Source organism: Haliaeetus albicilla, chromosome 16 (genome assembly GCF_947461875.1).
Source record: "Haliaeetus albicilla chromosome 16, bHalAlb1.1, whole genome shotgun sequence".
Lineage (NCBI taxonomy): Eukaryota > Metazoa > Chordata > Aves > Accipitriformes > Accipitridae > Haliaeetus > Haliaeetus albicilla.
Genome location: NC_091498.1, coordinates 19,478,802 through 19,501,025, shown reverse-complemented (window position 1 = coordinate 19,501,025; position 22,224 = coordinate 19,478,802). Strand labels below are relative to the sequence as shown.

General features: G+C 39.3%; 1 protein-coding gene across 8 annotated transcripts in view; it reads right to left on the bottom strand.

Moving 5' to 3' along the window:
• The window catches only part of TUB (TUB bipartite transcription factor), a 181,097-nt gene that overhangs the window by 14,349 nt on the left and 144,524 nt on the right, over nucleotides 1-22,224 (bottom strand). For 5 of the 8 annotated variants that reach the window (XM_069803784.1, XM_069803782.1, XM_069803783.1 and 2 more), the window contains 8 exons: nucleotides 13,913-14,080; nucleotides 10,278-10,349; nucleotides 9,223-9,344; nucleotides 8,071-8,262; nucleotides 7,399-7,511; nucleotides 6,176-6,290; nucleotides 911-1,009; nucleotides 337-508 (listed from right to left, as the gene is read on the bottom strand). In XM_069803784.1, coding sequence (XP_069659885.1) covers nucleotides 337-508; nucleotides 911-1,009; nucleotides 6,176-6,290; nucleotides 7,399-7,511; nucleotides 8,071-8,262; nucleotides 9,223-9,344; nucleotides 10,278-10,349; nucleotides 13,913-14,080 — 1,053 coding nt within the window. The remainder of the gene's footprint in view (nucleotides 1-336; nucleotides 509-910; nucleotides 1,010-6,175; nucleotides 6,291-7,398; nucleotides 7,512-8,070; nucleotides 8,263-9,222; nucleotides 9,345-10,277; nucleotides 10,350-13,912; nucleotides 14,081-22,224) is intronic. The other 3 variants (XM_069803786.1, XM_069803787.1, XM_069803790.1) reach the window with 1 other exon arrangement.

Sequence of the window (22,224 nt, the reverse complement as noted above, 5' to 3'; positions counted from 1 at the left end):
TACAAGTGCTTCAGCAGAGCGATACTGGCCCACGGTCCTGCTGACTGGAAGCACCACAGCTCTAAGAGCAGAAACGACTCTAAACTGTTGCTCAGTTCACAGGCTGGGCAGCCAAGGAGAAAACTTAGATAGCGCATAGCAGAATCACTTGCCTCAAGCATGAGCATTTAAACACCCAACTTGCATCAATGTCATGGCCACAAGGCAGAGCAGCATTAAGTTGGATCCGCATAACTACATTAAACTCGCTCAGGTAACAACAGTAAGGGCAGAATCACTGTCAGGCTGGGTATGCAGTACTGCTTCTACGCATTACAGACAGCAAGCTATACTTACGATCGTTATCATGAATAATTTGGAAGTTTTTCACTGAGGCCTGTGTGACTCGACCATGGAAATTTAAAACATAGGACTGGGTATCATCATTCCAGACTGGTGTTTTGTTATGCAGCTCAATGACACTCTCTGTATTTTTGTTCTGCCATCTTGCAAGAAGTGTCTCGTGTTCCTGCACACACCACAGATACACGCTTCAGTTTAACACTCTCACAAGACAAAAAATAAATTCACACGCACAAAAAACCATTCATAAATCCTAGTCCAAAGACTAAACTGTCACCCTCAAAACAGCATCATCAAATGGAACAGAGAACTCTGAGTTTCTTAACGCGAATGTGCGTTTGAGTCCCTTCTACAGCTTGGTAAAGGTTAGTTGTATCTTTTGTTACCAAAACACATTATTATTTGTAGTGCTTTTGTGAGTCACAGAACTAGTCACACATCCCATTGTTCTGCAATTGTTCAAATACCATTTTTTTTTAAACCTCTAAACCTTCAGAAATGCAAAAAAACAACTCTAACTGAAAAAGAATTCAAGTAATTTTTATCGTTGGCTGATAGTATGACTTACATTTCGTGGCCTGATGGAAACTCTTTCGTGGTCCATATTCATTCCTGGTATGATCACACTCATTTTACGAGGTCCTTTAAACCCCAAGACATTTGTTTCCTAAAAATGTTTAGAAAAGAGTTTATCATGTTCTGTATTTTTAAAGTTAATTTCTTCAACAGAGATACACAGTGGCAGCCCAGGGAACTTATTTGTTAGTCAACTGAAGAAACGTCTTGAAACTCCTACCTTCCCTGACACTGCCAAACATTCTAGCTTTGTCTTAGAAGCTCCGACAACAGGAAAAATTGAAATAGAGAGGTTTCCAAAAACACTCCTAGCATTGGCTGCCAGCAACCTTAATACAATTAAAAAAAAAAAATCCCTTTGTTAAAGAAGGATATGAACTAACCAGATTGCTTGGCTACTGCTAGGTCCCAAAATAAAGTAGTTGTAATTTAAAAATCATAAAATGCAGTCACACATTTTGATGAGAGACAAAATTAAATATATGGGACCAACTCCTTTTAGTCCAGAGCCAGCACAAAAGCAAACAAGAAGAAGCTGCCAGTAAGAGCATCTGTTAGCAGTGCTGTGGTTTTCAAAGTCTTCAGATAATGTTATGCTTAGAGATGAGCGTGGTAAAAAACAAACACATTAGCATGAATGCAAATTTTCGAGCTATGAAGGCAGGGAAAGTAAAGAAATAACATGGGCCGCAAAAATAAATCCATGGACAATACAGGTGCTTCCATTAAACATGTTCTGATGCCTTTCCCACCAGCTTTTCACAAAAGCACTCCAGTATTGCACTATCCTCTCAAAACACAATCACTAAAATCTAAATACGCCTAAAGTCTTATTTTTATCTGAGGCTTTCTTTTTTTTTTTCCCCCCACAGAAGCAGCTAGGGCCAAGTATTTCAGTAAGTCATCATCTACTTTTTAAAAAGTAGGGGACGATATTTTGCAATCCACTCAGTAAAACCTGATTGCCTATTTTAGCATTAACTCCAGTAAATGAAACAGTGACACCTCTGAAAGTCCATCTCCTCGTGTTTTGTGCTACTTTTTTTTTTTTTCCCCCCAGTCACATGCATTTTTTCCCCTCTACCCTTCCCAGGTGAAGGGCTGTGGACACACACTAAAGAATCTCATGAAGCAAATTCCCATTGGCGCTATTCCCAGCAACATACCACAAGATGCCAAGAGCTGGACACCCCCACTGGGACATTTAGAAGTGATGTACTCAGATGTCTCTGCTTTTATAGATTTAATTAAAGCATCCTGATTTTAAGGAACATTGAACTTTTTAAACCATCTCTACTTTTGCACATAAAAATCCATGCATCTCAACTCACTAGAAACATCTGAAAATACCCGCCTAAAATTTACTCGTGCAGAAGTTTTGTCATCCATCAGACTTTTGAAATAACTTTGGTTGCTTCAGCAAACTGTGTGGAGATTTTACACAACTCATTAAAGATGCAAGAAAAATTCCACTGAGTTATTTTGCCAAATACTGTGGAAGCAATGCAGGTATATTCATATATCTTCATAACTCCATACATTAATGGGAAGATTCTACCTCTTTTCTGAATCATTTATGTCATGGCCTTTGGCGAGTAAACCAGTGTTATCAGTTCACTTGGAAGCGTATGGTTCTGCATCATGGCAAGACTCAAACTAAAATGACTGCCAGCAGATTTTATAAGCAGGAGAGACTCAGCACAGCAGAGGACAATTTCTAAGAAACGATTCATGCTTATGCTTATTTTCCAGTAACTACTGACAATTTTGGTCTTCTCTGCAACGCCTTACAAGCTTTTCTTCTCATCAAGCTGCAGTTATGCTATATATAATTAATTTAGATGCTGACTGGTTGAAGACATTGTTCAAGGTAAAATTAAATAATAGCGCTGAATCACTTCCCTCCCAGCAAGCAGTATTATCACTCTGGAAAAACAGGACTATATTCTTTGGATTTACTCAGAAACACTAAAATCAGTACTTCTGCTAAATGATAAGGGAATGGTTTCTAGTTGCACATTACATCAATCACCAATTATATCAAACGTTTTATTGGCAAATGCTACCCTTCAGCTAAAAACAAGGTACAGAACTGAAAATCTACAAATGCAGAATACACGAGGAAAACAGTAGGAACAAAAAAGGATCTTTAATTAAAAACAGACTCTTCCAATCTACCTGCATCCAAACAAAATTAATTCCCCTTATCTCCTGTCTCATTCCCTGCTTCTATTTCCCTCCTCCACTATTTTGTGTGTGTAAATTCAAGACTACAGATGGTATTATTAGGGGTACATAGGCCAAATTCTGATTTCACACCATTTTAATGCCACTGACAGTCTTGGTTTTCATAGGAACTCAAAATAAGGGTTGTCAGCTTGCAGAGCCCTATTGACTCAACCAGCATGTCAATGATTTAAATCAGCTAAGGACTTGGCCTAGTATTGCTTAGAAGCTGCACTTTCTGCCTTAGCCCAGCCAATAAGCTGTTCTGTGAACACGCATCACAATAAACTGGACTGGAAAAACACAGAGCCTCTCCCCAAGGTTGCTTTTAAAATCTTACACACTTTAATAAAATTATGTAAGCATTTTGCTATGGTGGCAATACCTGCCATGATAAAAGCGGCAAGGTGTATATCCCAGCAGCTCTCAGGAGAGTCACGATTTAATTACCCCAATTTTCTTTCAGCCACTTCCCTTTCTGGACTTGATTCACACAGCTGTGCCTTGTCCTTAATACACTCTGTAGAAACTATCATTCCATAGAAAGCCCAAAGCACAGAACCCACTACATTGCAGCACAATGCAAGTGATTGAGGCCTGAGTAGAAAAACATAGTTTTATTGCTTTCCTGAAACCTGAGTCACACCTCAGAATATCAGCTGAGCTCCCTGCCTTCGGCATCTGACACAAGTTGAATTGTGAGATACTATGGATATAAAGGAATCCAGCACAGAAAATCCTGGTACCAATAGTACAGTTACACCTCACTGTTTCTTGACAAATTTTGCCAAGCGATTCTGAAATCGGCCATTAGGTGCTGCTGCAGTTTTATTAATATGCTAGGCTGCCATCAGCAGGGACAGTAAAAGTGGTTAACGGCACCTGATAAAACTCGGTCCTTGCACTAACTTTATTCCTGTTGCTTGAAACATGCCCTAAGGTGACCTCCACAATAAGAGTTCTCAACACGTTTATCCCACAGTTAACAACAGAAGCATGACCAGCTTCTGCCTGTATAAACTAGACCTGCTGAGATGATTCAGCAGGTCAGGTTCAGTACGTTGGTGGAAGCAGGTACAGCTTGTTCTCCAGATGGGTACTTGATCAGATGAGCTGAGAGACAGCAAGAGGCATAGTGGTGCTTTCAAAGTATTGTTTATTGTAGCTTTTGCTGCAGGAAAAATCTCAAGGCAGGAATTAAAATGTTACCTTAGGACAAGGGTTTTTCAGGAGTGCTCTTTCTGGCATTCTTTGCTGCGGTTCTGCTGCAGCCAGAAACAATAATCTCACTTTAGCAAACCTGGCTAGTAATGAAATATCATTCTGACTTCCTTTCGTCCTCTGGCCACAGCACACCTGCCAGCCTGCTGCCTTTCTCCGTGAGTATCAAAATATCAATGGAATGAGTCATTTTCTTATACAGATGTACAAGTTTTAAACTGCTGATCTCAAAATAGGCATAGAAAAGCAGCTTATCTTAGCCACGTCCTCCAAACCCTGGCCATGGTTCTGTTCTTTCCAACATTCACACTTCTAATTACCTCTGCTGACTGCAACTCAGTTTTTTATTCGGTAACGTTAATGGTTCAAATGTCGTTACTGTAGACTGAAACAAGCAATGCCTAAAATTTTCAATATGTAACTTTTTTTTTAAACTGTCTGTTTTCTCCTTGTATTTCCAGTGTGCACCAGAAGATTAGTTGCCTGGCTCCAGGGAATGCCCTCCTACATAAACCAGTAAAAATACCTTTATTAAACATGTAAGTTCTCCTAGATTCCTACTGAAACTTCAGTCAAACTCTAAACTGACATCAAATCCTGGACTCTCTTGTTAAATCCTGTTAGCTGGATTTTCTGAAATTCTCAAAGATTTTCAAATCCAACAGGAATGGAGGGATATGTGTGTGCGTGTGCCTGTTTGCAACCAGAGGCCATGTGCCTGAACAATAGCACATGTGAACAAACACACTATTTATACTACATTCACAGAAAAACTGCATCCTAAGCAGTAGGAAAAGAACACGTTAGCAGCTAATACTGCCACCCTTCAGTGCTCTCAGCACTTTGCACAGAAAGGATGCCTCTCTGCTTTCCTTCTCATGTGCAGAAGACTTCCAGAAGCATCGCTCCCCCCAACCTGAAGCTGGCTTTTCCAGGAATGCATTCTGTGCGTACGCAGGGTATATGCTGGGCTGGCTGGACCTCGATCTCACAGATTTCCAGGCATCCTTGATTAGAGCTGGGCAGGAACTTTTCAGAAAAGTGGGTAGCTGTTCTTGGGTAGTTGTGTCAGAACTTGTTGATTTGTGAAGACAGAAAACTTTCTGTAGCAGTGTGTGTATCAATTTTGACTGGAAGAGTTTCTTGGGCCCAGAGATTTCTGGACAGAAAGGATACTGTCACCAAAACAGTTAGTCATCCAGTAATCATGAAACAACAGCAACTGTGTTTCAGGTCTTGATTGTCTGCACTGCCCCTGACAAATGCTATTTACCGTCCTATAAGAGGCTGGTTTCTCTCATTCAATTGAGTTTTGGATTTTGTTTGGGGTTTGTTTGGGTTTTTTCCCTGGTAAAGAGGAGGATTAGAGTTTTATCCCAGTCTCTCAGCCACTGCGGCAGACCTAGCTGTCCAGCTACCTGTGTTCTGGATCAGAGAGGCCTCCTCCAAAACGCCATTACAAATGATCATACTTTAGCGCAGTAATTCCATGTGCACAACTCTTTCCAGTTCAGGAGGCTCCCTCAGATGGTGCCTGCAGGCTGTGAGGCACTGTACCCCTTCCAGAGGGTTATGTAAAAGCTCCAACACCTTCTGACCAAAAGTGAGAACTGGGCAACCTGGTTCTGTGCACGTTTTTCAGCTCTACTTTCCACTGAATCTCCTGGTTTCTCTAGTGAAAATCAGCTGTTTGATTACATCAAAGCATGAATGCTGATTTACATAATCATAAGTGAGAAGGAAATTCAGTGTGCTATTTCAGAAAGTGAACTGCCATTTCTTGCGTATTTTGCCTGTGAGCGGTACTTACATAACAAATAGCAGCTAGCTCCTGACGCAGGATACTCGCCTCCAGGCTTGATGTTGTTTTCATTGGATTTACTCCATTGTCATAAACTGTAAACTTAGTTCCCATAAGATTTGATCTATCAAAAAAAAATGGAAAATCCAATCACCATTTATCAGTAATGCTGCTCAAGACATCTATCCTTTACTGCATTGTAGCCCCAAAGGAAAGACAGATAATCTTGAGCACAAATAGTTGTTAATTCTAATCCCAACTAAATGGCAACACCTTGATTAAAGGCCATCACAAAAATGTAAAGGTACAGTACAGCAGAGTATACTAAAGGTTCCTTATCATTACACTGGAGACGCTTCATGACATCTTGCAAACTAGTAAACTCAAGAAAGCAATAAGGAAATACTCAGGTGGGGTTACTTTGTTTGTTTGCTTGGGTTTTAAAATATGCTTACTGTCTACAAAAATATCTGCTTTCTTACCTGACTACTAACTCTATCAGAATACAGAGAGTGATTTTTCATAAAGTTATAAATAAGATCAGTCTTTCCTATTTAAATGGAAATTACACCAAGGAGTGCAAAATACAACTTAGAACATACTAAAACCACATTATCCTCATTCTGTGTCTGCACTGCAGTAAATAGCACATGAAGTTCCAAGATCCACACAGGCAAATGGCAATTAGCAGCACAGTCCCTTTCCTCAGGGAGAGATGATCTAAACATACATTGAGATGCTCCACGTAGGTATCAACAGCAGACTGATGTATGATGGGGTGACAGACAAGAAAAGAAATATGTGGTTCTGAAAGAATTCCACTAGTTGTAAATAACTCTAATTAGGATCTTAAGAAATGGCAAAACCAAAGAGATTTTCAGATTGTGTAACAGACAGAACTTCCATTCCAAGGTATTTATATCAATAGGGGCTAGACACAATCTACTTGTGTACTTCTGAAAATCCCATTAAGATAAGTTGTGCTCGTACACCCTTGAGAATCTGGCCTTTGAGCATTTAAGAGCTTCGATCCTGGTGACTTTTAATAAAATGTGATCTTGTAAGTACTTGAGACATTTTGAAAACATGCCTTGGATACTGGTGAACTTTAAGACCATTATCACATGATGTAGTCAAGCCTCTAATTAAGAAGTCATAGTGGCTTACAGGCTTCTTAATTTCAAATGAACTTTATATTAGATAAAGAAATTCTTAGATGTATCAGTGTTTACCTCAGTTTTCCAATAAAACTCTCTCCACCCCGAGACAGGTCAGTTGGGTCTATGGAGATGAGGTAATTAGAGGTTTTACTCTTCTTTCGTTTCCTTCCAGCTAGCAGAAACACCTAAGCAGTGCAAAAAAACGATATTCTAGAATGCCAAAGGGGTTAGCACACACCACTTCCTGCTTTCATATAAGGAAACCATAGGCAATTTTTCTGTCTTCCAGCATCATTAGTGAAGTAACAGAAGGTCTCCTGGGACTAGGCAAAACTAGATAAAAATCTGGAAAGGGAAAGTGACTTCTCAACCACTCAGTCCATAATTTATGGTTTAAATAATTAAATTCGATCTATTTTGTTAAATGTTTCATTCTAAGTTGCTTTGGCTCTTCCAGCTGAATTGAAAATGTATGCTTTTCAGGCCACAGAATGCAGAGAGCCCCAGCTGACTGTCACACAAAGGTGCCATGCATGGATTATTTAAAGGGCAAAGATTAGACATATGAAGAAGGGCAGTAGAACAAAGTGATACTATTGTTTTGCTTTTGGAAGACTGTAGGGCAGATCTCAGTGAAAGTGAAAATACATTTAAAATATATTTTCTTTATAAGACTTCTTCAGACTTTTAATAACTTTTTTATATTCAGATGCAACTGGTATGCCATTCAAGTTATTTTATGACCTTTTTACCATGCTCCCTTTCCAAGTGGAGGTAATAAGTAGGGTACATCCCTCGGTCCATTCCCTTCTTGTCTCTTGTGATTCTGCATTTGACAGTGACACCCTGTGGAGCAGGTCTTACGGCAAATTCCTCCAGGTCATCAACATCTATGAGAGGCTCATTTGTGGAAGGACTGGGGGCTGAGGCCGCTTCCTAAAACAGTAAGCAAAACTCAGGTTTCCTCAACTTTGATTTATGAGGCTATAAGCACAAAGGAATGACATTTGATAGAAGCTGCACTTTAAAAAAAATAAACACAATGGACATAGTCTTCCCCGTTCTGATTCCTCAGCAGCCTTGAAGGCAGCTTATCAAGCTAAGGATCTCTCCCCATCCAGTCGGTCAAGCTCTTGGCTACCAAAGGCCCAGGGAGCAGTTCTCTGCACCACTGATGCTTAGTGTACAGACACATCTGGCAAAGCAGAACAGGGTGGACGCACAGGCAGAGTGCTGTAATGTTACAGAGCAAACCCTGGCTCACACCTTCCCATCTCACCACACTGTACCCAAGGACAGTGATGGCCTTTGATGCTGTCGTAATTGCTAATACAATTGGAGGTGATTCTTTAAGCGATCTGAACCCCTCTCTCATTTTTAAATCCCCCCCCATGATGGATGCAAGGAAGAAATGGGATAGGGAGAGACAGATTAAGCTAGATAGAGATACAACAGAGATGAGAAGTCAGTGCAGTATGTAAGAGTGGAGCACCATCAGCTGTTTTAGCAAGAGCTTGTGGTTTAGAATATTTGAACAACCCAAAGGCTTATTTTATGTTCAGATGGTAGCAGTGAAAACAGGGTGGGAAAATGCTCAGAAAAAGCCAATAGAAACAAAATATTCTTCTGAGCACCTGCAAAAGGTAGAAAGGTAAATATTTACTGTTTACTCTTCTCTTCATTCAGGTTCAGACAATATTTGCTATTCTTTTCTCCAAGTCATTATTTTCATTGCTTGCTCCTGTGAACCCTGACAGCTATCACGGTAAATCACCGTGGAGATACTCTAGTGCAGATTAAAAACAAAACAAGAAAGCCAGGCCTATCCTGACTGCACTTTCAAATCACACAGTAAATAGCAGCCTGCATTCTCCTTCTTCGGCACTCACCCCTTACCTTATTGGATTTCTTGCTCGTGGCAGAACCAGGCCGGGTGTTACTGTTTAACTGTGAAGAACTGGAGCTGTCTTCATCTTCCTCATCTTCTTCCTCATCAAAATTCATGCTGCTTGAAATGCCTGAGAAGAAAGCAGCACACTTACATGAAATACTAATACATTAAAGCTGTCCATACTTGCTGGAAAACATCACTTATTATACTGTTGCACCCTTAGGCTCACAGGTGAGAGAGGGTGTGTGTGAGGGGGGTTCACTGTGCGAGGCAGTGTACACATACACGGGTGAGACAGCACCGGCCCTGAGAAGCCAAAACATTTCAGCAAATGAGAAAAGAAATATCATGGTTTCCATTCCACAGAGAGGATCAAGTTATCCAGTGATACAGGAGCAACATCCAGTTAGGAATTAAATTCAGATCTTCTTCATCCAATCAAGTACTTCAAACACAACGCAAAATCTTAAACCTGAAATTGGAGCTCAGTGGACAACCTATCACAGCCACTTGGAAACCTTAACAACTAAAATACGAGCCCTTCTACAGCGCACTTTTAACTGTTCCTATGTGATCTGATGAAGAGCAGATCTTAGACCAAGAAGAAACATTCACATCAAGGAAATGTTCTCATGCATATTTATTTCACGTAAAAAACAGTATCAGCCCAGGCCAAAGGAACTGCCTTGCAGCACTTAAAAATTTGACTTTGCAAGTATTCAAAACCTCAGACATTTCAAAGGGAAATACAACTTTGAACATCAAATAGGACTTAGCAGCAGGAAGCGTCAATGGTGGGACATTTGCAAGGCCTAGTTTTTCAAGGAGTATCATGCAGATGAAGCCACCCTGTATTCAGGTTCAAACTCTAAGTTCCTCCTATTAGAGGCTATCTATGCAATATGTTTTCCTAAAAAAAAAAAAAAAAAACCCAACAAAAAAACACACTTGGTCCAGAATTTCCACTACAGGTAAGTCCAATGCAGAAGGATAAATGAAATGCAAAGACTTCCAGAGCCAAGCAGCATGGGCATAATTAACTTTTTCCTTCTGTACTTACCAGGAACATGATCCAGGGCGACAAGACTGGATTGGGAGGTGGAAGAGGACCAGGATGTATTTGCATGGGGATCTGGGAAAGGAAAAAATCCATGGGCTTGATTCTGCAAACCCGTAAGTGAGTGAACAAGCCTAATTTGCCAACAGGACTCCGCATAGGGCTAAAGGCTTACTGGACGGGGCCATAATGCTGCTGTCTGAATTCTCAATTATGGACATTTTATCTTCCTGCACAATCAAATTCACCTTCTGCCTGCTTATACCAGCTGTCACCTTCTTTTTTAGTACTTTGAATAAAGTTTAAAAGCCCTGGATCACAGAGCTGAAGCTTCAGAAAACATCATCCATGCTAAACGGTTGTGCCACAAACCCTTCTGTGCACGATGTGCCCTGCATGGTAGGATTTTGGCCTACTTCTGCATTCTAACACACAAAAAATTAAAACTGATCGACACAAGTGATATACAGAGACTCTACGCAAATACCCATTCAGTAACATTGAAAAAATTATTCAGACTCATATTCAGATTGCCTAAATTCTACCTAAATCCCTGTGCCCAGTGTGTCCTCATCATCTTTCTCAGACTCCCTAAAGTGCTTATCCAGGACTTACAGGGATATGCATAGAGATCTTTCATGTAGCTTAGTCTTTTGGAATATGAGCTTGGTCTGTAGCAAGCAGAAACTGAACCAAACTAAGGTATAGAAATACAAACGTTAGAGATAGTATCAGTAATGGTTTTCTTCAGTTCAAATGTTGGAACAGAATGAGGAAAAAAAGACACCAAAAAAGGCATTTATATACTTTTTACATTATTGCTGCTTCCAATAACTTCAATGCTTTTAACACCAGATGCACACTGGATAATGAAACACCAGCAGAGTAGTAAGACTGAGTGTATAAAAGTTAAACAGAAGCATATGCAATGCCTGTATTCCATTCAGCTGCACCGTGAATGGTCTCGTTATCCACTTCTTCTGGACGTATACCACACAGTATGACAGCAAAAAGTTTCAATAGGATCTAGTTATGCAAGGGAGGCCTGAGTTCACAGGTCAATAGATATTTTCAAAGCCTGCAGAACTCGCTCATTATTAATCACACACTCATTAATCACAAGCATTATTTCTTAATAATGACAACCACATTCTAGTCAACTATGCATGGGTAATAGAGACAGTCCATCTCCTCAGCCGGCAGCTGTGCAATAAAGCCATACTTCATACGCACAGACGTAATCAGCTTATTTCTACATCCATGTGCACTATTTCACCACCAATATTTTGGTGGTGAAAATTCCCTGCCAGCCTTAGAAAAGTCTGTACTCATGATCTGTGGGGAAGAATGCTTCCGAGAGCTCCTGTTTTGTTTCTGAATCCAGAAATCAAGTCTATCCCTTCCCTAAATCTCAAAACAGTCATAACTTCAGGTGGCAAAGAAGAACTAAGACCAAATTGCTCATTCCAAGTCTTTAGAGACATACAGGAAACTGATAAATGTGAAGACTAAACGTTAGTTATTCATGTTAAAACTTATGGAAGTCTGGCTCTGTCCTAGTGACTCATTTGCCAGAGAGGAACTCTACATATTAAGAGTTCTGAAATCAAAAGGACAAATATTTCCTGCAGGAAGAAAATGATTCTAGTATGGCAATTTCCAACAGATGGAGAAATCAAATAAAACATTTGGCATTTTCTTGCAAGTGGCATATTCTTTTCACACTCAGGTATATAACCCCTCGTCTCGAAACAGAACTTGACTCACTGGGGAAGTAGAGACACATGCCGAGAGAGGCTTCTTTCCACAAAGTTAGTGTCAGAGAGCAGAATGAACACAAATCAGGGCTTCGCAAATCTGGTGGGACTCAGCCTTTCCCATTAGGCCAGTTAGCATTTATCTCTGTGTTTTTCTCCTTTTGCTTTTATTCCATGTGAGCAAAGGACTGATGGGAGACAGCAATTCTAAATGCTTTTCAGACAAACAGGGATGTGGCAGTGAGGACACGCCACAAGCAGTTAAGTGGCAGTGGGAATCCACATGAAAAGGCCTACATAAAGTTTCCCATGAATACTGGTATACTCAAAACTTTCTAACAAGCCTCCTCTGCTGGTATAAAGTGGCAAACCATAGACGCATAGTAAAAATATTTTATGGAGACACTGCTAGTTGCAGTCTTGTCTTAATACCTTTCTTTGTGTCTCAGAGCATAGCTCTGTTGTTAATAAAAATGAGTAAACCTCAGCATTCCCATTTAAAAAAGTAGCTCCCATACACCTTGAAGCATACTAGTGGTCCACTCTTAGTACTGTCTGTTCTGATCAGGAGTATACTCAGACACGGTAAAAAAAGGTTGTATCATATATTTAAGAATATGAAGCAACAAAGCAAAGCAAAACCAAAACCAAATCAAAACAAAAAACCACCACCCACTGCTTCTATTAAAAAATAAACAAAAAACTGGGGAGAATAAAAATATATCTTAACTTGGAAAAACCATCAAAAATAGAAATGTCCCCCAGAGTAAAAATCTGAGTGCTTTGACCTAATTTGAGAAGTCTGTTGATAGTTTTTAAGTCAATCAGCTTTAAGTAGTGTGCTTGATCATTAAATATTCTGAGCCATGGTCTAAGGCAAGACAATCACCACACAGATCAGAACTTGTTAGTCATGCCAACATCCCCCGGACTCAAATGCCCAGGAAATACCACACTTGGAGAAAATCTGCCCATTTCAGTTGAAGTTGCTCACATCTGCAGAGTAACGTCCCAGAAAAAATGAAATAGTGAGAACTGCTCTGCAGACAAGAGGCAGGCATTTAGGTATGAATAGACTATTCTAGATGAGTCAAGTTTGCACTTACATTTTGCTCTTTATACACAAAGAGTTTATTCTTAAAGCATCAGAGCACTCTTGGCTTGAGCCATCTTTGCTTCAAAAGCTGTACACTGAAGAAGAACAACTCCAAAGCAAATGCCTTCAGAAAAAGCTTTGTGAGGATTTTAGGATTTTTTTTTTTCCTTCCTACGGTTAATGTCTAATGAGATAGGAACAGGGCAGGAAGGAAGAGACGGATGCATGAATGTGTACATACACAATCTATCTCCCAAATCATGCATGCCTCTAGAAAAAAAAAAATATACCAGCACATTCGAGCACTACGCATGGGAAATGCTGCAGAATACACAGTGCTGTAATTTTCACCTCTGCAAGCATGAATACACATTATGAAAACACGAACAATATTTAACTGACAACACAACTGAAATTAATATTCTGGTTTGAGTGTTGCTATTCCACACTCTTTTTTTAACCTCAAGTAAGTGATTTCCAGAGTTGTACAATACAAAAATGTGAACAGATGGATACAAGCATGAGATCTGCCTGGTACCTTAATAGCAGCACTGCACTTCAGATGGGAAAGCCACAATCCCAGAGAGCCTGGAGACCTCTTGTTCTTTGGGACAAGAGATTTTTTTTTTTCCCCTGAGATAATAGAATAGAGCCTAACAGGCTCGAGGAGAAGAAACACAGAGTAACAATCTCTGCTTAGGCTAGGGCTGAGAGCAAGAATCGGAAAAGGAATCAATGTACATAAAGCAACCAATGAGAACATGAAGGCAGCTTTGGCTACTTACCTTTTTTTTGCATTGCTGTTCTAAGATCTTGTTTGTTTTGTTGTTGTTGGCCACTAGCCATTTTCTCTCCATCATCTTCATCATGGCTAGACTGTCCAACGGTGAGAATTTGCACTTGACTTCCTATCTTCTGAACATCATCTTGAAAAGCAGCTGGGCCATCAATCCCTGTCAGACAACGGCAAAAGCCTGAGTTGTCTTTGTGTCAATAGAATTGCTCACTCACAAAAAGCATCTTTTCTAAGAATCAGAAATTCACATCCAATAATCTTTCTAGACTTCAACAAGACTAAACTAGCCTCCAAGGCAAACATCTTTCTTCCCACATACTGCACTAGAGAATCTCCAAGAGGTGATCAGGATTTCACTCTTGCCCTCCTTAACCCCAAAGCACAACCATCCATGCACGAGAAACACTGAAAACTGAACAGAAAAGAAATTTACTGGAGACGACCAACAAAGAAAACAGATGCAGCGTTCATTAGGACACACAACTGGTCCAGAAACAGATAAGCCTGAGCCCCAGATTATGCCATAACCCCTAATAAACAACACTGCTATTATGAAACCATGCTTCAAAGTTTCAGAAACTTGGAAAATTCACAAGCAGATCTAGCAGCATATACAACAGGATGAGCAGCACATTAGCAAGCCTAAATAGCCTACTAAGTTAGTAAATTGCTACACAGTTAAAACATCAGAGTGAAACTATACAGAAGATAATACATATTCCCTGGAACCTCCATCCTCCGAGATGCTCAAATCCTGACCGGGCACGGTCCTGGGCAACTTGCTCTGAGCCAGGGTGTGGGACTAGACAGTCCCCAGAGGCACCTTCCAGCCTCAGCCATGCTGTGATTCTATGGCTTCTGATGACAGCCAGAAAGAAACTATTTACTCCTTACAGCTGTAAATCGCCTCTGAAGACAGAAGAATGAAAATATGGGGTGGGGTGTGCTCTTATCACAAGCTAACTTCATTTTTTTTCTTCAGGGCAGCAAATTAAAACATCAGATTGCAAATGTACTTCAGCTCTTAGTTAAGACTTGGTGCTGGTATATATTACTAAATTAGCTATATAAAAATGCACTTTTGCACCAATAAAAATAGTAAAATTATCATATACAGATATAGTAAATAACATAAGCCTGTATACTGTTGCTGTTTTTAAATTTTTGTTAATAAGCAAGCAACATTGTGGAGAATTAGCAAGCATTACGACGAGCTAGTTCAGTAAAAGAATATGGTGCTTCGCACACCAAACAGAGCTGACTAAATCCTGTAAGAAGGAGCTGTAGGGATTGGGATTTCTTGAGACTGTGATCTGTAGCATAAGTCTCCAAGAATACCATTTCAACCTGCTTTGCCAGCAGCTGTCAACTTGCATTAAAAGACAACTGGATTATACGTTTAGCATGCTTAACTGTACTTTGCCATACTTGCTGTCACCACTGCTGCAATATGAAGCATAAGTGGAAAAGAGAGTGGCCCACACCCTCAGGAACAGCACTGGCTGTGCAACTACCTAACAAGATGCAGTCTGACACTGCAGAAGTATTAAATTCAGAGTTCAAGACCACAAGAAATTATTGACTCATCTGCATCACACAGACCCTAATCTGGCAATTCCTGCACCAACCCTGTAAATTCTGCTTTACTTACAGTAAAACTAACAACAACAGCTAACAACAAATAAACTATCTGTCCATCCAACCTTGAAGGATTAAATAAAGTCCACGGAAATGTTTCCCTCATCTTGGTAGAATGACAATTTCAGACAGAAGCTCTGTGTGATGCAGAATGAACAGTATAATTTCCTATGTTGCAGGTATAATATGGCAGTGAACAGAATAGCATTTTTCTTAAAAGTTATCTCAGGATAAGCACTACAGCAAAGGCGCTCTAGAACAGACAGGTAGCTGCTCAGATCCACTGTGGTATTTTTAACAGCTTTAACCATATTAGCCATTATCATTAAAGCGGCTACCTAAAGTTCTTACCTTAATACTCTGAATTTCAAAAGTATTAAGCATCCATGAGTTCAACAAGATGCTCATACCTCATGCATATCTACCTAGCCCCTCATTAAGCTTTGGTCGATACAAACCTAATTTTGAGAACCCATTTCAAAAGGAACAAAACACCTTAATTCTTCTTCTTCAAAGCAGACACTGACCTGCAGCAAATTAAATGCCTTTGACAGCATTAGCCATTGCACTGAGGCTGCTTTTTTCTGATGCCTCCAGAACATCTGCGCTCACATCCCATGCCGTCAGGAACATCAAGTATTATTAGGCGTTAGGACAAAGGCTACACTAGCAGGTCACACTTTTAGAGAAGAAAAATCAATTTCAGTGTTCTGAAGAGTGCATCACTGGTAGAGTGCGTTATTAAGCATTATGAATGGTTCCACTGGTGACCCCATTTAAGGGAATGAAAGACATAGCCAGACAGAGGAGGCGGGGGGTGGGGTGGGAAGACCCTCTGCTGCATTAGAATACTTTAAATGGTTCGTGGAAAATGCAGCATTAACTATTTAATATTTGTGCGTGTGCACACATCTTGGTAGCTATATATGCATGTGTAAAACAGTATTAAATGCAAGCATACATACACATTTCTTTTTTCTATATTGTGAGGTATAAGTGTATCTTTGTAAGTCATAGTTCAAAAGGCAGCTTTACCATCACCTACCTAATGTCTGAAAACACTTCCGAGCTTGTATAATCGTGGTACTCAAGGTGGATCTCTCCCTACGCTCTCACTTTCTTTGCCTCGCTGACTCCTTTTCACCCACTTACTGGGAGGATGGTTCACTGTGCAATAAAACAAACCATTCATGTCTACAGTTATAAGTTTAAGGACAGGGTCAAAAGAGGCAAAGAAGCTGAGCGGGCTGTGCCAAAAAGAAAGTCTTTATTACTACATTCAGCGTTTTCTACAGCTTTTCCTAAAAATCAGGTAGAAAAAAAACCTGACAGAGATGTCCTTGAATACCTGCTAAGAAGAAAAGGGAAGTTTTGAGAGGCAACTGTGAAGGAGGGCAGGGAGGAACCCCCAGAATACCAGTCCCTTCAGTAAAGGCCTTCTGGAAGACTTTGACATGGGCATGCCTCAGACGAAACCCAGAGGGTACCAGAAATGAAAACAAAGAAATAATGAAAAAAATGCAACAGAAAATTGGCATTCAATGGCATTTCCATCCTATAAACTACTATTTATCAATGACTGTATTTGTTAGCAGCTAAAATCTTCTAGGCAATATTTATAAATAGACAGTACTATGCTCTTAAAAGCTGGTAATCTAAACTACCATGTAGAATGTTTTATAATCTGAATTCATCTAAATTCTAAGAAATTCAAAATACATAAAGTGGACATGCACTTAACTTTGATCTCAGGTATGGGATTTTTAGATAGGATTTTTTTTTCTTTTGCTTTAAACACACAAAATGTTAACTATCTACACAAATAATATTACAAGACCCAGGTCTGGAATGAGGGGAGAGAGAAAAAGGTATGGGAAAAATAGAGAAGACAACTGCTACTGAAAGCCTTGGGAAAGGAATAAAGTGGCAAAATTGTGCTTAATGTTCATGATGTCTGAGAAACAAATCTAAGCTTCTGTGCATTTTATGATACCACATTATGCCTGTTTGAAACTTCAGCTTCTAAAGGATGGACCAACAACACAAAATCCATTCAGTGTCACTGGATTTAGTAATGACAATACATTTCAAGGATATGAAGTTCAGACCTTGTTTTATTGTTCCAATCCAGCAATTAAAGAAAAACTTTTTATGAGAGGGTCACCAGGCATACATTTCTCTATCCTACATGCCCAGCAGCCTTCTGCTGAAAAGTTTCCAACCATTTAGATATGTCCTATAGACAGACACTAAAATGAGTATAGGTGAACCATCTTAGTTCTACTAGACATAGTTATCAAATTTCTTTCTCACAAACTAAGCAAGTACAGACTACATGGGATGGAGCCTACAGATCCTGAAGTATATCCCTCCTCCTTGGCCCTATAGATCTAGAGGTTGTTGTGGGGTGGTTTCTTCCCCCCTCAATAGCCCTAGTAAAGCATTACAAGTGCAGTTTTGAGTATCCATTTAAGCCTCATGCATTTTTATTTCAGCTTCACAATCTTCAAAACGATTTTGCAGAAAAGAAATACATTTCCTAACCCTATTTGCAAGTGGGAAACTAAGGGTATAGTCATGCTGAACACAAGGCTTAGATCAGTCTGTTGAATACTCCTGTCTAAACCAAGAGGTCTGAGTGGAACTTCCTCTCAAAACTGGATAGAAATTAAGCATTTCTAGACAGCCCATCAGAGAAATTCTCAAAGTCATCACAGTCTAATGACACTGTAATATTACAACAGAATAAGAAAACTGAAGAGGATAGGCCAGAACCACAATTTTGATTATTTCATTGCTCAAGAGATAATCAAGAAAGTGTATTTAAAATTTTTAGGGGGTGGAGTGGTGGGGGGAGAAGGCCAAATGGGAGGAAAAGACTACATACTGCCAAGCTATGTATGACCAGGGAAAGTACAGAGAGGCAGCTCTGTGGCCACCACAGATGAGCATGAGACCGAACATGAGGAAAGAATTTGCTATCTGACAATAGTGCATAGTGCACAATGGTAGTCTTGAAAAAATTAGTTACAGATTAAATATGTGACAAACTACCCAGCAGCAAATTACAGGCATAAGCATAGTGAGTCAGCTCTCCAAAACATTATTTAAATACTTGACTATATACTACGTGAATCCCCAGTAACTGGATCTTGCAGGAGAAGAATCTAATTGTATTTATACACATCATGTTCCTCTCTGCATGTATTTGTACATGCAAACATTTTGCTGTGAAAAGATTTTCAGCAAATGTTATTTCCTCTCGGTTCTTTTACATGAACTTGTAAGTACAGGAAAGAATGATTAACTGATTACTTACAGAGTGTCTTTACGGCACCTAGGACACCATGAAAAGAGAGATTTCTAAATTATTTTAAAATAACTGTTATAATAAATTAAGAATTTCTTCATAGAACATTTGCAAACTAAGAAAGAAACTAAAAAGAAAACTATCATACATCAGAGAAATAACTGAGCTCAGTGATTGAATGGCAAACAAGATTACATATCAGGAAAGGAACACAGCATAGAAAACAAGTATTTCGGTCCCTACTTATACAAATGAGGAATTGCTGGATACAAAAATTCTTGTTCTCATTTTATAAAGCATTTAAGACACAAATTCAACATATGAGGTCAGGCATATTGCTCACAGACTAAGTTTTAAGATTGTGCTTAGGTCCTTTGCAGATCAGATCTGAAGAGTTGACTGAGGTCAGGCAAGAGGTCTCTGGAAGAGAAAATCTCAAGCCACATTTTCTGACCTAAGGTACATACAACAAAGGTTCTACAACAAGTATGTCTTTCCTCTACAAACATGCTGATAGCAAATGCAGGCACACTAGAAAATTTTCTCTTTTTTTTTTTTAAACCATGCATTCAAAGGCAAGATACAAGGTTAAATAAGCCCCTGGTCTGACACAGAAGTCATATCCACATGGATAACACTCAAGGCTGCAGGCAGCAGGAACACTGCAATTGCTCTTCAAGAACACTGCAGAGCAGCTCCTTCCTCCAACTTAGGGATGGCAGCATAACCCTTCAAAGGCCAGCTGGCCTGCTCCGCGGTCAAGGACAGGGAGTCTGTCCTCAGAGAAATCTGTTCTTATTAGACTGACACCAGAACAAATAGCATTTCTGTCCTTTAAAGAACTTGGCTTAAAGCAAACCCTGCTTCTGCTTTTATCACCTCAAGTGATCTACATTTTAAATTAAAAAGACAAAACAACACTTTATTTTTTTTTTAAAATCTGCATTTATCAAGAAATGTGACCACTGAGTATAACAACATTTACTTCCAGAACAGTGGTACAAGAAAGTAGTATTGCACAAATCAATAAGTGAAAAAGGTTCTCTCAGAATGATTGCTTAGGAAGCTCTAACAAAATGGCTAGAATGAAATATCATGAAATTACATCTTCTAGAAATTTAGAACTCCACTGCTTTAAAAGAAATTTAAAAAAAAAAAAATCTCTCTCTTTCTCTGTTGGGTGAAACTCTCCTCAAAAGGAATTTACTGAAAAAGCAGAATGTGTAAAGGGAGGAAAAACATTTTTGGGGTCCATTTTCAAGGACTGAATAACCTTAAGTATATTGTAGCTGTCAATATTTTGTAAGCCATTTCCCAGTATACGCCTGTTCTCATAGGGACTGCACACCCACTGATACGGGTTCAAGCAACTGCAAAATCACAAAGGGATTTGTTTATAAGGAAAGGGGGCAAATAGAATTTTTTTAGAAAATTACCTCTGGAGGTGATTTAGTCCAAAATTCCACCAAAAGAAGGACTATTGCTAACACCAGATCAGGTCACTAAAAGCAAGTGCTTGAGCACCAAGCTCTGCATTCACTTTGATGAAACCTAGAAAACTGGCAGGAACTATACTTTCATAAACCTCTATCCTGAGGAGGCCAAAATGACTTCTTCACAATCAAGTTCGCGTGTTGCCAAAGCACAGCCTGAAAGGGTTGTCAGATCTAGAAATAACAGGAGTTTTCTTGGTGGAAGCTCACTTATTGTTACTCCTGCCCTTTCTCTTTAATGCACAGGGAAGCTGAGAGATCTACTCCACATGAACTTCCCTTCCCCCATCAGAAAGGAAGTGTTATTGTGAGAAATGATGCTTCTTATCCAACAAATGATTCTGCTTTCTTAGTCAGCCAGCGTTAATGTAGTTGCTTGTTACACATAAAAATGGGACATGATGCACAAATCAAAACAGACAGACAGGCATGAAAGAGAGAAAAGAAACACGGAAGAAGCAAACCAAATCAAAACATGAAATAGCCACTCTGGCAGAAAAAGAGCTGTGTGTCAGAGCAGCTCATTTGCTTTTTGACTCTCAAAGACAGCAGGGAATACCCAACATACTAACTACATTTAATGTATAACATAAGAGAAAAATTGCCGGGAAGGTATTGTTTATTTGAACATTTTATACGCATCCAGATTCCTGATTTCAGTGACAAAAATCTTCATTGATATTGCCCATGGCAGGGAGTGAACCAATGCAGTTCACAGCAGGGTTTTCCTATAATGCACTTACATGCTATAAGTGCAAGAGTGCAAGGAAAAAAAAACAACAACCCAAAACCAAACAAACCACAACAACTTTTCACAAAATGATTCCTGAATTTTCCTATCAGATTTCACTTTGAATTAACTCCTGGCCTTGCATGGTTCTCCAGGTTTTTTTTAAAGGTTCTGGGGTTTTTTTAAAGGTTCCATTTTATCTTCCTGATTTGTTTTTGCCCCATTCATGGCACATAGCCAAAAAAGCACTTTATCTGGTGTATTTATTAATTTCTTCACAAACCTATACTGGAGGAAAAAAACGAACGAAACAAAAAACCCCACACCACTATGTACCTGTAATACTTTCAGGAATCTCAATTTTTAAAGAATCATCAGGGTATTTGATATCTAAAGATGCTCTGGTTTTGTATTTGTAATCCTATGCAGGGTGCATACTTTTCACAGGTTCCTGCTGCAACTATTTTCACTTGTTTGCATTACTCTTCTGTTGAACCATCTAGCAATACTGTACACCAGGTTCACTAATATCCTTAATCACCCCTCACTAGCGTCACAAATGAAACCAGAATTTGATCCACTATCTCCACTGGAAAGACAACCATTTTACATATTTGTTACATTTGGGGTTTTTTTCCAATACTGAATATTATGTCAAACAATAAACTGTGAGACCAAAGCTTTCAGAAATACAAGTTTTATTAGCTAAGCTACTACAAAATGTCATCAATTCACTGCATTTGTAGGCTCTGTCCCACAAAAATGATGTTTCTTTTAAAAAATAGGCACAGTGTATACTGGATACTGCCATTAAGAATGAAATACCAGTAATAATCACAGATTTAGAAAAAATTTGCTAAATATTGTACTACCCTTCACAGAATTACAAAATGCACTGACCAGTAACTTGACAGGCACCATTAGCTTTACATGAGGAATTAGCCACATTCCTTTTCTTGCCTTATGTCGGTGTAACCTCATTAAACCTAATATTTCCCTTGCATTTGTCTTTAGCACATTGTTCTGATCATAGTTTCATCGTCCTTTGAGCCACTTAAAAAAGCATTACACATCTAAGACCAGAGTACAATCATTACACTACAGCTTCAAGAGCTATTCATGTATAATTC